The following is a 16,849-nucleotide window of genomic DNA, read 5'->3' as shown; positions in this document are numbered from 1 at the left end:
CAACTCTACAATTCTTTGATTCTATTCTGGGAGATGCTGCTGCCAGGGACTGAACCTGGGACCTTCTACATGCCAGACAGGTGCTCTGCTGCTGACCTGCGACACCTTCATCAAAGCTTAAGATTCTAGTCCTCATGTTTAACCAGAAACATAATGAGTTTGACCACTGGTTCAACTATATGGGGTAAGGACTGATAGAGGGGTCTCTCCCAGCCCTACCAGGAGGTGTTAGGCGGAGGGGACTGAGCCTGACACCTTCTACATGCCAAGCAGGTGCCCTGCCACTAAGCTGCAGCCTTTAAGATGTTGGTAGCTGCCTTGGAGGGACGCGGGTGGCGCTGTGGGTTAAAACACAGAGCCTAGGACTTGCTGATCAGAAGGTCGGCGGTTCGAATCCCCGTGACAGGGTGAGCTCCCATTGCTCGGTCCCTGCTCCTGCCAACCTAGCAGTTCGAAAGCACGTCAAAGTGCAAGTAGATAAATAGGTACTGCTCCGGTGGGAAGGTAAACGGCGTTTCCGTGCGCTGCTCTGGTTCGCCAGAAGCGGCTTAGTCATGCTGGGCTCATGACCTGGAAGCTGTACGCCGGCTCCCTCGGCCAATAAAGCGAGATGAGTGCCGCAACCCCAGAGTCGGCCACGACTGGACCTAATGGTCAGGGGTCCCTTTACCTTTACCTTAGCTGCCTTGGACTGAGTTAGACCATGCAGTTCTGCCTCGTCTGGCTGGCAGTGACTTTCCACTGGCAAGATCCCCAACCCGCCCCGCCCGGCAAAAGGCAAAATTTTCACTCACCGCAGGCTCCGGTGATAGACGGTTGTCTTGTCCACCCTGGAGACAGACAGAGAGAGGAGAGGAGAAGAGAAGGGGGAAACAGAAAAGACACGGGCAGATTAGTAACCAGGCAGGCATATCTCACCTTGTCACCAACAGTTAAAGACAGTTTTGCCTCTGTCAGAGCTTTCGGGGAAGGGTGACAGGGGTGGGTGGCTACATGATTCCTGCTGTCTGTCTTTCTGAAAGTGTGCGTGTTTCTGCATATGTGTATATAATTTCATAAAATGGATACACCGCTAGAATGCAAAAAAAAAAAAGACTCAGAAAAAGAAAAATCAAGAAACAATCACAACCGTACTTTAAAACGTACAAAGAGTTAAAGCACTAAAAACCAGATTAAAAACCACCTCAGAATTTCTAAGCATCTAGACAGGCTTGCGTAAGTAGTAATAATAATAATTTTTTTAAGCAAGCACCCAAAAAAGTACAGTGAAGGCTCCTGCCTGGTGTCAATGGGCAGGGAATTCCAAAGTTCCAAACAGTCGAGTTTTGACAAATGTGGAGCGGGTATTTTGTGGCACCTGGAATAGGGCCAGTTCCGCCGATCGAAGCAATCGAGTGGATGAAAATGAGATACCTGCGATTTCATAGGTAAACTGGTCCCAAGTTGTATGGGGCTATATGATTGCCCCCAGTTATTCTCCCCATCTGCACACAGTCCTGGGTTTTCAATGGGAGGAAATGCAGTGTGTGAACAGGTGAGAATACCGGAAGAGCTCAGCAGCAGCTGGAGCAAGCCAAAAGCAGCCCATCTTAGTCCAGCACCAAGTGCCTGGTCCACACAGGACCACCTGGAGAGACAGTGCGGCGTAGTGGTTAGAGCTTCAGATTAGGACCCAGGAGAGACCAGGGGTTCAAATCCAGGCACTAGGCCATGATCTTGGGGGCCAGTCACTGCCTCTCAGTCTCAGCTACACCTACCCCACAGGGTTGTTGTGGGGATCAAATGGGGGGGGGGGCCACTCTTGAACTCCCTGTGGTTCAAGGTGAGAGATAAATGCAGCAAATAAAATGAATGAATAAATGAATAGCAGTACAGTGGTACCTCGGGTTAAGTACTTAATTTGTTCTGGAGGCCTGTTCTTAACCTGAAACTGTTCTGAACCTGAAGCACCACTTTAGGTAATGGGGCTTCCCGCTGCCACCGGAGCACGATTTCTGTTCTCGTCCTGAAGCAAAGTTCTTAACCCGAGGTACTATTTCTGGGTTAGCGGAGTCTGTAACCTGAAGCGTCTGTAACCCGAGGTACCACTGTACTCTCCCCTCTTGTTGCCATTCATAACTGAGAGCCTTATCCCCCCTCAAGAATTTGCCTGATCCTCTTTCGAAGCCATCAGAGTCTCCTGCCTCCTGCAGAGGGAAGAGCTTTAAGGAGAGCTCAGTTGGTTAGAGCACGATGCTGATCACGCCAAGGTTGCGGGTTCGATCTCGCATAGGACAGCTGCATATTCCTGCACTGCAGGGGGGTTGGACTAGATGACCCTGAGGGGTCCCTTCTACCTCTAAATAGACATGAACAGTCTTATCAGAAAGGGAGAGAGTTCCACTGTTTAACTGCACTGAGCGAAGAAGTACTTTCTCTTATCTGTCCTGAATTTAGGCCTGCAGCAGAGCTTTCCAAACTTTTAATATTGGTGACAACGCTTTTTAGCATAGCTGTCAACGTTTCCCTTTCTTTAAGGGAAGTCCCCTTATTCCGAATAGGATCCCTCGCAAGAAAAGGGAAAAGTTGACAGCTATGCTTTTTTAGACGTGAATCGTATCGCGACACGGAGATTCACTTTTACAAGCAAACTGGAGGTTAAACGTGCCCCTTTCCGGCCCCGGGAGGAGCACGGAGACACACTTTGGAACGCTCTGGCCTACTGTTTACCAATTCTGCTCCTCCCGGGCCTCTCCCCGCCTCCAACTCCCCCCCTTTCCCACCACCAAAAACAGCCACAACCCCAAAGTGGGCCAAATGTGAGGAGCAGCAACTGAAAAACAAGGCTTGTTTTGGGATTCTCCCTGTGCCGTCCAAAACCTGTCTGTCTGGCTGGGGAACCGGTTGCTGTGTTTGGTGTTGAAACAAGGCAAGCCTGTCTTGTGCAGCAGGTCACTTCGTCACCAGAGAGAGAGGTCAAGCCAGCATTGCCCACAGCTCCTCCAGGCCCTCCAGGGGACAAAAGAAGCCCCCATCCCCTATGCCCTCATGCTGCCATTTCTAGGGGGAGCAGCCCCTAGTCTGCAGTGAACAGGAGGGTGGGCGATGGTGGCCCTCAGACGGCCTCTCAGTCGCTGGGAGAGGGAGGGCTGCCAGTTTGTGAGCTTCCCTGAATGAGATGGTTGGCTTGCAGCATTTATTTATTTTTTGCCTGATTCATCAGGTTCCTGTGGAAAGGGACAAATTTGTGGAACCTATGCTAGTGAAAGCTCTGGTTTTCCCAGTAGTGATGTGTGGAAGTGAGAGCTGGACCATAAAGAAGGCTGATGGCCAAAGAATTGATGCTTTTGAATTCTGGTGCTGGAGGAGACTCTTGAGAGTCCCATGGAGTGCAAGAAGATCAAACCTCTCCATTCTTAAGGAAATCAGCCCTGAGTGCTCACTGGAAGGACAGATCGTGAAGCTGAGGCTCCAATACTTTGGCCACCTCATGAGAAGACAAGACTCCCTGGAAAAGACCCTGATGCTGGGAAAGATGGAGGGCACAAGGAGAAGGAGACGACAGAGGACGAGATGGTTGGACAGTGTTCTCGAAGCTATCAGCATGAGTTTGACCAAACTGCGGGAGGTAGTGGCAGACCGGAGTGCCTGGCGTGCTCTGGTTCAGGGGGTCACGAAGAGTCGGACACGACTAAACGACTAAACAATAAATGCTAGTGAGATGGAAGCTCCATGTGCAGAGGCAGTCTACCTCCGATTACAAGGACACAACAACAACAAAACCGTCCTCCCCCCCCACCAACCTTGTGCTCTGCTTGGGGGCTTCCACATGGCTGACCACTGTTGGAAGCAGGAAGTTGGGTTGGGGAGGCCTTTGGGGAGGGCCTTCTCAGTAGTGGCACCTGCCCTGTGGAACGCCCCCCCACCAGATGTCAAAGAGAAAAATAACTACCAAACTTTTAGAAGACGTCTGAAGGCAGCCCTGTTTAGGGAAGCTTTTAATGTTTAATAGGTTATTGTATTTTAGTGTTCAGTTGGAAGCCGCCCAGAGTGGCTGGGGAAACCCAGCCAGATGGGTGGGGTATAAATAATAAATTATTATTATAATTATTATCCATCAGAGACGCCTGGGTTAGCCATGATGCTTCCAAATGGAGCCTCACTTTATGGTTGCAGTCTACCTCCAAATGCCAGCCGCTAAGGGACAGGGAGGGAAAAACAGGGGAGGGCTGTTGCCTTCACACCCCATTGGCTGTCCACTCCTGGAAACAGGAGACTGGGGCTAAATGGACGCTCTTTAGCTTGACTGACAATGGCTTGTTCCATGTTCTTAATCGCAATTGCTTGGGGGACCTTTTAGTGTCCAGACCGGCTGATTCCAGCTTTGAAGTCAGTTTCAGGAGCCGAAGTCTGGAGTAGGTCAGCAATAAAAGACCCGGAGTCAGTGAAGTTAACTCTTTATTCAAAGGAAGCAAAACAGTGCAGGCCTAGTGAGCACAGTAGATCTTGCCCCAATGAGGCAGTTTCCCACAGCTCTCCAAGACTACTACTCCCTTGGGCACTTCCCAAGAAATAAATACGATACGATACGATAAAATACAATAATCTTTATTGTCATTGTCCGATACAGAACAACGAAATTGAAAAATCTACATAAAACATTCAAAATCCAACAAGCTCGCTATCCCAGCTATCCTAACCTGATTACTGATTAGTCCCCTAAAAACTCTGATACCCCATTTTTAAATACAATATACTCCCATAGAGACTCCTTAAGGTAAAGGTAAAGGGAACCCTGACCATTAGGTCCAGTCGTGGCCGACTCTGGGGTTGTGGCACTCATCTCGCTTTATTGGCCAGTGTACAGCTTCTGGGTTATGTGGCCAGCATGTATGTTATGTAAGCCGCTTCTGGCGAACCAGAGCAGCGCACGGAAATGCCGTTTACCTTCCCGCCGGAGCGGTACCTATTTATCTACTTGCCCTTTGACGTGCTTTCGAACTGCTAGGTTGGCAGGAGCAGGGACCGAGCAACGGGAGCTCACTCCGTTGTGGGGATTCGAACCACCAACCTTCTGATCAGCAAGTCCTAGGCTCTGTGGTTTAACCCACAGTGCCAGCCGCATCCCAGAGACTCCTTACACTGTGTTTAAAACCAAAATCGCATTTGGGTAGAAACTATTTCTCAGGCAGTTAGTCCTAGTCTTTATAACCTAGTCTCAGGCTCCTTCATCTTTTATCTCCTCGCTCTGCCCTCTTCGTTTCTCTTTGCGTTCCGAGAGACCAGTGGGAAACGGAATTGCTCGCAGCAGGGGTGGGAGACCCCCTGGCTTCTTCAGCAGCCTGCCTCATGGTCCCCCTCCTCTCCAGCCTCTGCTACTGCCTCTGTCTCCGGACTGCTCTCTGCCACAGCCTCTTCCTGCTCACTAAACCCTGTTACCTCTGCACTTTCTGACACCTCCTTCTCCTCCCAGTCTTCTCCCTGTGACAACTCATCATTGCTCCATCACCAATCCCCCGGCTCTGAGCCTTCTTCGCTTGGGGGTTCCCCACCTGTTGCATCCAGCTGGCCCATGACAGCCAGCAAATCCAAAAAGGACCAAAAAAAAAATCATCAATTTGGCAATCTCAGAATAAATTCGATATTTACAAAACCCTTAAGTGCACAAACACAGCGCAAATTAAGTTTCAGGCATGGGTTTCCCTGCACTTAGAGGAGCCCGGCTTAACGTCACACAGCTGTCACACAGGCCAGATGAGGTCCAGCTGGCTCCTACATCTTTACTCGAGAGGAAGATGGCTGCAGCAAAAGGCAAATGTCAGGGAGGGCAATGATGGTCGGTCTCACAGTTTAACCACTTGCTTGTAGTGTTGAAGAAGGTGGGGAGAAGCTGTAGAGAGACGGAGGAGGGATGCGGAGAGGAGAGGAAGACTCAAGCATCAGAGCACGCCAAGGGAGTCTTTGCTGGGAAGCTGCTAAGCTGGGGCTGCTCTGAAGCTGGCTCCCCCCACCTCCTCCCCCCCAGGCTCTCTCCAGACTGGTGCCAGGCACGTACTGCCCAGCCCCTAATTGAATTATTCCATCTAAACAAACAGCCTCGCAGAGGGAAGGAGGAGCGGCCATGGAAGCCCAGAAGGAGCCCAGCTCTCCCCCATACATACACACACATACACACTCTCTCAATGGGATCGTGTCCAACTCTACATTCTGTGGCTCTTTGTTTCCCACCTGCTGCAGTTTTAGTGATTAGAGCCGAGCGCGATGGCAGGGTGGCAAGATGCCGCCTGGCTTCAGATACCCGACGCAGATTGAGAAAGTCAAGGATTCAGTGGTGGTGCATACATCTCCAAGATGCATCTTCTACTGCAACAGCACCCAGGGAACTCCCTGCCTATTGACCATAGCTGTCAACTTCCCCCTTTTTTTTAAGGGAAATTATCTTATTCCGAATAGGATTCCTCGCAAGAAAAGGAAAAAGATGACAGCTATGCTATTGACACCTTTGCTGCACTCTTTCCAGCCCCTGCTAAAACAACAACAAACCTCTCTTCCCCATGCAATTCTCTGCAAATGAAATCTAAAATGCAGAGCAGGCAACGAGGACCACATGTCATGGGTGTGCAAGGAGGCGGAAGATCCAACTCTGATCTGATGGTGTTGTGGTTAGAGCGTCGGACTAGGACCTGGGAGAATCATAGAATCATAGAGTTGGAATAGACCACAAGGGCCATCGAGTCCAACCCCCTGCCAAGCAGGAAACACCATCAGAGCACTCCTGACATATGGTTGTCAAGCCTCTGCTTAAAGACCTCCAAAGAAGGAGACGCCACCACACTCCTTGGCAGCAAATTCCACTGTCGAACAGCTCTTACTGTCAGGAAGTTCTTCCTAATGTTTAGGTGGAATCTTCTTTCTTGTAGTTTGGATCCATTGCTCCGTGTCCGCTTCTCTGGAGCAGCAGAAAACAACCTTTCTCCCTCCTCTATGTGACATCCTTTTATATATTTGAACATGGCTATCATATCACCCCTTAACCTCCTCTTCTCCAGGCTAAACATGCCCAGCTCCCTTAGCCGTTCCTCATAAGGCATTGTTTCCAGGCTTTTGACCATTTTGGTTGCCCTCCTCTGGACATGTTCCAGTTTGTCAGTGTCCTTCTTGAACTGTGGTGCCCAGAACTGGACCAGGCTTCAAATCCTCTCTGGGCCATGAGGCTGCCACTCATCCTCATCTGTCTCACTTTGTAGAATCACAGAACCCTGGAAGGCATCACCCAACCCCCTGCAACACAGGAATCTCATTGTTGTTGTGGGGTTTCAATGAGGAAGGGGAGAACTGTGCGCACAGCAGATTGACTCCTTGCAGCGTGGGGGGCGGGGGGGGATGATGATGTGGGATATAAATGCAACCAAGAAATAAATAAAATGTTGACGTTCAGAGGGAAGAAGACTTTGGCTGCAGGTCTAAGTTGCAGAGAGACAAAGTGAGGTTGCGAGACAATGAAAGTGATGATTGAAACATCCATGGGGACAGATGGGGGGTCTACATGCACAGAGTGCAGAATTAATCCAAGCTGTGCCTGCTTTCTACAAAACAATGCCGATGATAATTGACAAGGTCTCCTCTCGCTCTGTACTTCTTCAGAAACCAGGGAATCATTTCCTGGACGGCAGCCGATAAATCACTCTCATTTCATGGCTGCCTTTTGTCTTTGTTGCTGTTGCTGCTGCTTATATATGCGGACCCTGCCTTCCTCCTGTGCTCTTTTGCTACAAAACTACAACTCTACAGAGTTGTAGAGCTGGAAGGGAAAGATACTACAACCCCCACGAGGCAGGAATTTTTGCTGCAGAAGCACCGACACCAACATTAGAAAGGCGCTCCTGGCCCCTTCCCAGGACACGGCTACATCCACGGTTCCCGGGCGGTGGGGGCTTTCCTTCCCAGCTCTGCTGCAGCAGCATGGAGGTCACAACCTCCTCCCACAAGGGAAATACCTAAGCTGGGAGCCTAAAGGCCAGGGGGACAGAAGCAGCCTTGTCCCTGCCCTGGAGGAGCAACTGCAGCCACAGGAGGGAGGCAGTGCCCACGGGCACAGATGAGGAGCTGAGTGTAACCCACACTCCGTGGGCAGAAGGATCAAGGCAGCCGCAGAGACAGGGGAATGTTTCCATGATGTAGTTGAGCCGAGGTGGGAGATTTGTAGGGCGGGCAGAATGGAGAATAATGCAGACTTTCAGCTTTGCAAAATGCTTCTCTCTCTTTGCAATTTTAAAAGGCTTGTGGGAGGGGCGTTTAGAAAGATGTTTAGTCAGGTCGATGTGAGTTTTAGTCTATTGCTACTTTAACTTTTTATACGGCTTGTTGTTATTTTTTTCTTTGTATTTATTTCATCGCTTTCTTCTTCTTATTTGGAAACCACTCTGAATTTTCTTTTTGACAATCAAGCAGTTTATAAATTCTATTTTTAAATAAGGGGGGGGGGGTTGCATTCAGATGCTCCTGCTCACCCCAGCAATAACACATACGTTTCTTGGACGGCTAACAGAAAAGAATTAATAGCCCCTCTGCCCTAAAAAAGGAGGAAGGGTCTCGGCTTGGGATACAGAAGGTTCAATTCCCAATGGCATCTCCAGGGAGGAACGTTCTCTTCCTGGAATCCTGGAAAGTCCCTACTGTGAGTCAGGGTAGATAGGACTGCACTACATAAATCAAGATGGACCGATTTGGTATAAAGCTGGTTTCTAAGACATGGTCAAGGCTAAAGGCAACAGAACAAAACATAACCACCTTGATGAAGCTGTGAGCTGAGAGTCTATTTTACTGACGGAGGCGAGAAAGAAGACCTCACTTAAAGCCCCACAAGGAGACCATTGAAGAGGTGGGATTCGAACCCAGGACCCCTCCTTCTCCTCCCCCCCCATCCAAGTCCCTCAGCTCCGACTCTCATCAGCAAATCCAAAGCCAACATATTTCATAGAATCATAGGAATGTCTGCCTTCCTTTAATGAAGGGGCAGAGAAAAAACACACGTGACTCTCCACAACTGCCACCATACCTGACGACTGGCCGCAGTGGCTGCTGGGAGTTGGAGTTCAACATATTCAATTATTCTACTCCCGCATTGTCGGGGTCAGACTAGATGACCACTGGGGACCCCTTACAACTCCACAATTCCATGATCCTAACACCTGGGGTGGGGGCTACAGGTTTCCTTCCACTGGACCAAAGCAACGGACTCAGCGCAAGGCAGTCTTCATTCGTTCACACGGCCAAGCCTGCATTTCACCCAAAACAGAGGTCAGTTGGAAAGAGGAACAGGCAGATGGGCACTACTCTGTGGAGGTCATGACTCGCACTCAGTCCCCAGCACAGCCGCACCTGAGCACACACCTGCCCCCGTTCATAGCACCTGCTGCATCCTGCAAAAACATGGTCAGTCTCCACACGGACATGTACCCCAGTGTTCTTTCTAGTCCAGCAACCTGGAGCAATTTTGCACTCCAGGCTGACAAAGGAAGGAGTATGTGGAACAGAAGAGGGTGGACTCTCCTTCACTGGAGGGTTTTAAACAGAGGTTAGAGGGCCGCCTGTCAGGAATTACTGAGCTGTCATTCCTGCATATTAGGGGTTGGGCTGGATGACCCTCAGAGTCCCCCCAACTCTACAATTCTATCACAAGAAACTGAGATAGCAAGGGGGCTGCTGGTGACAAAGCACAGCCATTGCAAGCAGTGGCCATCAATGGCCTTCTCCTACTCCGCGAATTTGCCCCATCCTCTTTGAAAGCCATCCTGGCCTCCTGAGGCAGGGAGTTCCACAGTTTAACTGCATTAATAAGTATATCCTAAACCTCCCACGGTTCAGCTTTTGCGGGAGGTCCTGGTATTAAAAGAGAGGGAGAAAGAAACCTTTCCTCTATCCACTGTGCATCATTTTACAACTTTCCATCATGTCACACTGAGATGCACTTTTTAAAAAAAATTATTTATGATTTTCAGGTTTATACGTTTCAATAATTTTATCATTTCAAAACTTGACTTCCTCCCCACTCTTTCTGCGGTTCCTTAAATTTATTTTTACTATCTTCTGCATATCCAAATGAACTTAATTTGCTCGTTTATTCATCTACTTTAAATATATACTACTAGGAAACTGCAGGTTACACTGGAATGCACTTTTGCACTGTGTTGCTCCAATCTTCTCCCACTTACAGCACTGGCCCCCAGCCGCCCACCAGCTCCCTCCCTCTGGCCTTCAGAGCTGCCCCCCCCCCCCAGCCACTCACTCACCCTCCATAAGCCCCAAAGGTGAAGCTCCGCTTCCTGGAACCCATGGCAGCAACAGAGGGCAGGGCAAGTCAGAGAAGGCACCTGTGGATCAGGCCGGCCATGGAGCAGAAACACGGATGCCCCCGGCAGTGCCTGGCTGGAGCAAAAGCATGCAGAATCTGGCTGGGAAGAAAAGGAGGGAGGAAAAGAGGGAGGGGCCCTGTGTTTTCCCCGCCTCCTCCCCACCAAACCTGTCCAACCAGCACAGGCTGGAGCAAAACTCCTCCAGCAAGGCCCCAGAGGGCACTTGGGTAGCTCCCAGCAACCGAGTGGGTCTTGCAGGGGCACAAGCTGGCACGGGCAGCTCAGGAAATTGACTGCCAGGCAGCCTGCCTTATCATCTGCAGCAGGGCAGCGCAAGGAGAGGCACTCAGTGCTGGTGCCAGCGCCTGCCACGGGGACAGGTTAGTTAGTGCCACGGTGCCAGCCTGCCAACAGGTGCCAGGCAGGTGGGCACAGTGAAGCAGAGTCTCTTCACTGAGATGTTCCAAAATGTCGCTTTTGCGAACCAAAATGATGCCTCTTTTCTACGCCCCAGAAAAGCAATCTGTGCAGAGCAAAGAAGGGGTGTGGATCCAACTAAGTTCTAGGTAAAGGTAAAGGGACCCCTGACCATTAGGTCCAGTCGTGGCTGACTCTGGGGTTGCGGTGCTCATCTCGCTTTACTGGCCGAGGGAGCCGGCGTACATCTTCCGGGTCATGTGGACAGCATGACTAAACCGCTTCTGGCGAAACAAGAGCAGCATACAGAAATGCCATTTACCTTCCCGCCGGAGCGGTACCTATTTATCTACTTGCACGTTGACATGCTTTCGAACTGCTAGGTGGGCAGGAGCAGGGACCGAGCAATGGGAGCTCACCCAGTGACGGGGATTCGAACCGCCCACCTTCTGATCGGCAAGTCCTAGGCTCTGTGGTTTAACCCACAGCGCCACCCACGTCCCAACTAAGTTCTACTCGGAGTATATTCATTGCAATTAGGACAGGCATGTCCAAAATCCGTTTCAGGGGCCTAATCCGGCCCGCTAGTCGATTTAATCCAGCCCCCGTGGCAGTTAATGTCCTGGGATAAAACCCTTTAAAAAGTTTGGGCACCCCTGAATTAGGAGGAGCCAGTGGTGGTGTAGTGGGTTAGAGTGCTGAACTCAGAGCTGGGAGAGACCTGGGTTCAAATCTCCCACTCAACCTTGGGCTAGTCACTCAGCCTCCCAGTCTAGTCTGCCTCGCAGTGTTGTTGGGAGGATAAAACAGGGAGGAGGGAAACTATTAAAAAAAATTAAGGTAGTTGTGATTATTATTAACTCCCAATAGGACACAGTGTGGCATAGTGGTTAGTGTGTGGGGCTAGGATCTGGGAGAGATCAGGGCTCAAATCCCCCACTTGGCCCTGAAGCTCACTGGTTGGATGGGGCCAGTCGCTCACTCTTGGCCAAACCTACTTCACAGGGTACTTGTTAGGATTAAATGAGGAGGGAGAGAACCATGGATGCCGCCTGGAGCTCCTTTGAGGCAAAAGATGGGATACAAATGTTAAAGCTTACTGGGAGATGATATATAATGAATTGAAAAGGAGGCTTAAAATAACGTTTGTGGGGAAATCCAGAAGCTTTCCTTTTGGGAATCATAAGGAGCAGAACTACCCAAACCGTACAGAAACGTATTCATGTGTGCAACTACAGTGGCAAGAATGTTACTTGCCCAAAAATGGAAAGAAGCAGAAGTCCCAACAAAGGAAGAATGGATACAAAAACTTATGGAATATACAGAAATGGCAAAATTTAACAGAAAAAATAAGAAATCAAGATAACAACCTTTTTTTATAAAAGAATGGAAATGGTTTATTGAATATTTACCGACAAATAGTAAACAGATAAGAACATTGGCATGATTATTGTATTAACCTGCCATTTCATAAGAGTATATATTTAAAGAAGATGTATAAATGAGCAAATTAAGTTAATTTGGATATGCAGAAGATATTAAAATCAAATTTATGGAGCTGCAGAAAGAGGGGGAAGGTAGTCAAGTTTTTAAATGTTAAAATACTGTAAACATTATTGAAATGCATAAACCTGATAATTATATTTAATTTTTTTTTTAAGTGGGATACAAATTCAATAAACAAATAAGTAAAACAACATTACCCAGGGTCTAATTGGAGTCAGAGGAGATCAGGATTTTGCTCAAAGAGCTCATGTTTACTACCAGGATTCAATCGAGGCATATGAAAGATCGCAGAAGTGTTTTCTGAGAATGCACAAAGTGTGTTTCCCTGTCATTGAATGGCTACCAGCAACAACTGTGATTCCTCCAACGCAGCGGGTTGGACTAGATGACCCTCGGGTGTCCCATCCAACTCTACAATTCTATAACTCCCTTTGTGTGCTGGCTGAAACTGATAGCAGCTGCAATCCAAAGTATATATAGAGCACCCAGTGTTGGCAAAGGTGCATCTAGACCAGGCATAGGCAAACTCGGCCCTCCAATTGTTTTGGGACTACAACTCCCACCATCCCTGACCACTGGTCCTGTTAGCTAGGGATGATGGGAGTTGTAGTCCCAAAACATCTGGAGGGCCAAGTTTGCCTATGCCTGATCTAGATGATGGCAGGCGGCATATCTTCTAATGAGCCTATAGCCCCTGTACCACTTACTGCAGGAAATCAGAGAATGCCACCAACTTTGAGCATCACCCAAAAATGAGATAATAACAGCTGTCCTGATTCAAGCCTGCGGCTAAACTGAGCAGCCAAGAATTTCAGCCAAACCTAACAGGTAATGCCACTCTGAACTGCCACCAGCTTCCTTGGGATTGAGCTCGTCGTGGACTGGCAGAGATATCTCCAAGCCTTGCAAACAGCCAAGAACATCTGCCATCACGCACCAACAGTGGTCCAATTCAGCCCCCATTCACACATGAGCACCTGGAGATGCCTGGTTGATTACCAAAGTAGCTTTGCCTATTGGATTGGTTGCTCATTTACAGGGAGGGTGAGAGAGGTCTGTCAGGAGAGGATGGGTGGTTGAGCCATGGTCAGAAAGCGCCCCCTGCGGACAGCATTCAGCAGGAACCTCGCCAGGGCAAGAGGCAGCAGGAATCCTTCAGCACCCTGGACAGCGATCCTGGGAGTTCCCCTTTTAGGGTTGCAAAACACACACACTATCCTATGCCCATTGTGGCTGCGGCGGGTGACACAATAATGACAGAACTGTAAAAAGGTAAAGGTAAACCATAGAGCCTCTTGGGCTTGCCGATCAGAAGGTTGGCGGTTCAAATCCCTGCGATGGGGTGAGCTCCTGTTGCTCTGTCCTTGCTCCTGCCAACCTAGCAGTCATGCTGGCCACATGACCCGGAAGCTGTACGCCAGCTCTCTCGGCCAATAAAACGAGATGAGCATGCAACCCCAGAGTCGGCCATGGCTGGACCTAATGGTCAGGGGTCCCTTTACCTTTACCTTAAAGGGCCCTTGTGCGGTTAAGTCCAGTAAAATGCGACTATGGGGTTGCAGCACTCATCTCGCTTTCATGCCAAGGGATCCGGTGTTTGCTCACAGACAGCTTTTCTGGGTCATGTGGCCAGCATGATTAAACTGCTTCTGCCGCAACGGGACACTGTGACAGAAACCAGATCGCATGGAAATGCTGTTTACCTTCCCTCCGCAGCGGTACCTCTTTATCTACTTGTGCTGGTGTTCTTTCAAACTGCTAGGTTGGCAGGAGCTGGGACCAAGCAACGGGAGCTCACTCCGTCGTGGGGATTCGAACCACCGACCTTCCGATCGGCAAGCCCAAGAGAGGCTCAGTGGTTTAGACTACAGTGCCACCTGCATCCCAATTTAGGATTGCAAAAGACACACACATCCTATGCCCACTGTGGCTGCGGCGGGTGTCACAAGAACATAACTGTCAACGTTTCCCTTTTTTTAAGGGGAATTTCCTTATTCCGAATAGGATTCCTCACAAGAAAAGGGAAAAGTTGACAGCTATGCATAAGAATGATTGAATTGTAGAGCTGATAAAAGGTAAAGGGATCCCTGACCATTAGGTCCAGTCGTGGCCGACTCTGGGGTTGCGGCGCTCATCTCGCTTTACTGGCCGAGGGAGCCGGCATGCAGCTTCTGGGTCGTGTGGCCAGCATGACTAAGCCGCTTCTGGCGAAGGGAGAAGCTGTAGAGCTGGAAGGGACGCCAAATGTCTTCTAGTCTAACACCCTGCAATGGATGAGTCAAAACATTTTAAAAAATCCGTGACAGGTGACATCCAACCTTTTTTGGAATAAAAAAAAAACCTCCAACGAAGGCGAGTCCATCACCTTCTGAGGGGATCTGTTCCACTGTCAAATGGCTTTCACACTCAGAAAAGCTATTCCTACCAATAGTTCAAATACTGAATTATATAATTTAGATAAGGAGGCCCCTATTCTAGCACGTGGGGGGCCACCTTATCTAAATTATATAATTTGGTATTTGCACTATTTGTATTAATAATTGTATTATAAATTGGTATTGTTATAATGAGGATGTTATTGGATTGTAATTGAAAACTAAGGGGAGAGACTTCGTCAGGCAAGGCCTCTTTCCTGCCTTGCCCCACTCTCTAGTCTCTGCTTCTCAATTTGTATTGTATTATTTTCTGTTGCTGTTTATTTGATTATAGTTTAGAAATTATTTATTGTAACGGTTGAGTGGATTTCTGTTTAACTTTTATATGTTATTATTATTATTTAATACTATTCTAATGATTGTTGAATGTTACTTTTTTGACGTAGGTTGCCTATTTTAAAGTTACGTTTTACTGTCACATTTTTGTATTGCATTAGATTGTTCTAAGATGTACATTTTTTTGTTTCTTCAGCTTGTAAACTACCTTGAGTACTATAAGATAGAAATACGGTATACAGTGGTACCTCGTGTTAAGTACTTAATTTGTTCTGGAGGTCCGTTCTTACCCTGAAACTGTTCTTAACCTGAAGCACCACTCTAGCTAATGGGGCCTCCTGCTGCCGCCGCACGTTTTCTGTTCTCATCCTGAAGCAAAGTTCTTAACCTGAGGTACTATTTCTGGGTTAGCAGAGTCCGTAATCTGAAGCGTCTGTAACCTGAAGCGTATGTAACCCGAGGTACCACTGTACAAATTAAAAATGATGATGATGATAAAAATTATTATCAGAAAAGCTATTCCTAATGTTTCATTGGAATCTCCTTCCTTGCCCCACTTGATTCCTTTAGGGGAGAGTATTGTGGTTGCACCCATGTCCTGCTTGGGGGTCTTCCCAATGGGGCATCTGAGGGGCCACTGAGAAAAAGGGATCAGGATGGGGCAACCAGTCAGATGGCTGTGGTACATCACACATACACACAGCCTGAACCTCCTGGAATAAATCACAAGACAATGACACACACAACCCAGATTACTTTGCTGCCAGCAGAACCCCCCCCCCCATCCTCTCAGGTTCTGTGGGCTCCATGAGTGATGCCACAACTCTGGGCATTTCTCAGAGATTGGAGTGGGGGGGGGAGAGAGAGACGAAAGAAGAACAGGCAAGCCAAACGCAACCATCTGCTCAACTGCCAATATTGGAAGGTCAAGTTGCATCCGCGTTGACTAGGAAACCAAGCAAGCCGCTTTTTTTTAATGGGGAGGGGGCTGCATGGGTCCCATTCTCAGCACTTCCAGATAAAAAGGATTTCAGGTAGGAGGAAAGGGAGAAGGGCTCTCTCTGCTGGGCAGCTGCTGCCACTCAAAGCAGGCAGTGCCAGGCTAGATGGGCAAATGCTATGCACCACAAGGAGGTGAATTCTCAGTAAGGGAGGGTCGAGTGCTGGAGCACCTGTTTTTGCAGGCAGAAGGTCCCAGGTTCAATCCTGGCTTCAACTCCAGGTAGGGCTGGCAACACCTGAAACCCTGAAGATCCACTGCTGCCAGTCAGTGTAGACCATATTGGGCTAGATGAACCAGACATCTGGCTCGGAATCTTCAAGAGAAGGATCCTGCTTGTATTGCAGGAAGTGCCAGCATCAATCCCCAATGCAGTTTCTCCAGGGAGGGCTGGGAAGAGAGGCCCTGCCTGAGACAGTGGAAAGTGGCAGCTGCTGCCAGTCAGTGCCGACAACACAGAGCCGAATGGACTCAAAGGTTTAACGCAGCAGAGCGTACAAGTGTTCTTAGCAGATGTGTGGCTGCTTTGCATGCTGAAGGTCCAAGCACCTACATCTCTGGGGAAAGGACAAGGAAAGATGATTGCCTAAACAGTTGTACAGCCGCTGATAGATGCCTCCAAGTGTTATGGACCGCAGTTCCCACAATTCCCAGTCACACAGGCTGGGGCTGATGGTAGGTGTAGTCCAAAATATCTGGGGAGCACCAGCAAACAGCTGTGAGGGAGGACCTTGCATAGAAAGATGGGTAGTATTTCATGGATGGCTAATTATAACATAATGATGGCTGACTGGGAACAGTTATGGACCACAGGTATGAAGTTTACGGCATGTAATGCCTTAAGAGAGAATATTATGAAAATGATATACAGGTGGTACATG

The 16,849-nt window shown here is 48.8% G+C and overlaps 1 protein-coding gene across 6 annotated transcripts in view; it reads right to left on the bottom strand.

Moving 5' to 3' along the window:
- Window positions 1–16,849, bottom strand: part of RAP1GAP (RAP1 GTPase activating protein) — a 108,204-nt gene that overhangs the window by 83,276 nt on the left and 8,079 nt on the right. For 3 of the 6 annotated variants that reach the window (XR_014528752.1, XM_083514660.1, XM_083514659.1), the window contains exon 2: window positions 795–830. Coding sequence is in view for 3 of the 6 variants with exons in the window: in XM_083514655.1 (XP_083370781.1) it covers window positions 795–830; window positions 10,272–10,315 (80 nt within the window). In the remaining 3 variants the exon portion in view is untranslated. Of the gene's footprint in view, window positions 1–794; window positions 831–10,271; window positions 10,421–16,849 lie in introns of those variants that run through there. The other 3 variants (XM_083514655.1, XM_083514656.1, XM_083514661.1) reach the window with 2 other exon arrangements.

This window comes from Podarcis liolepis (genome assembly GCF_965112155.1).
Source record: "Podarcis liolepis genome assembly, chromosome: 7".
NCBI classification, from domain to species: Eukaryota; Metazoa; Chordata; class Lepidosauria; order Squamata; family Lacertidae; genus Podarcis; species Podarcis liolepis.
This window is presented reverse-complemented; position numbering and strand designations above follow the sequence as displayed.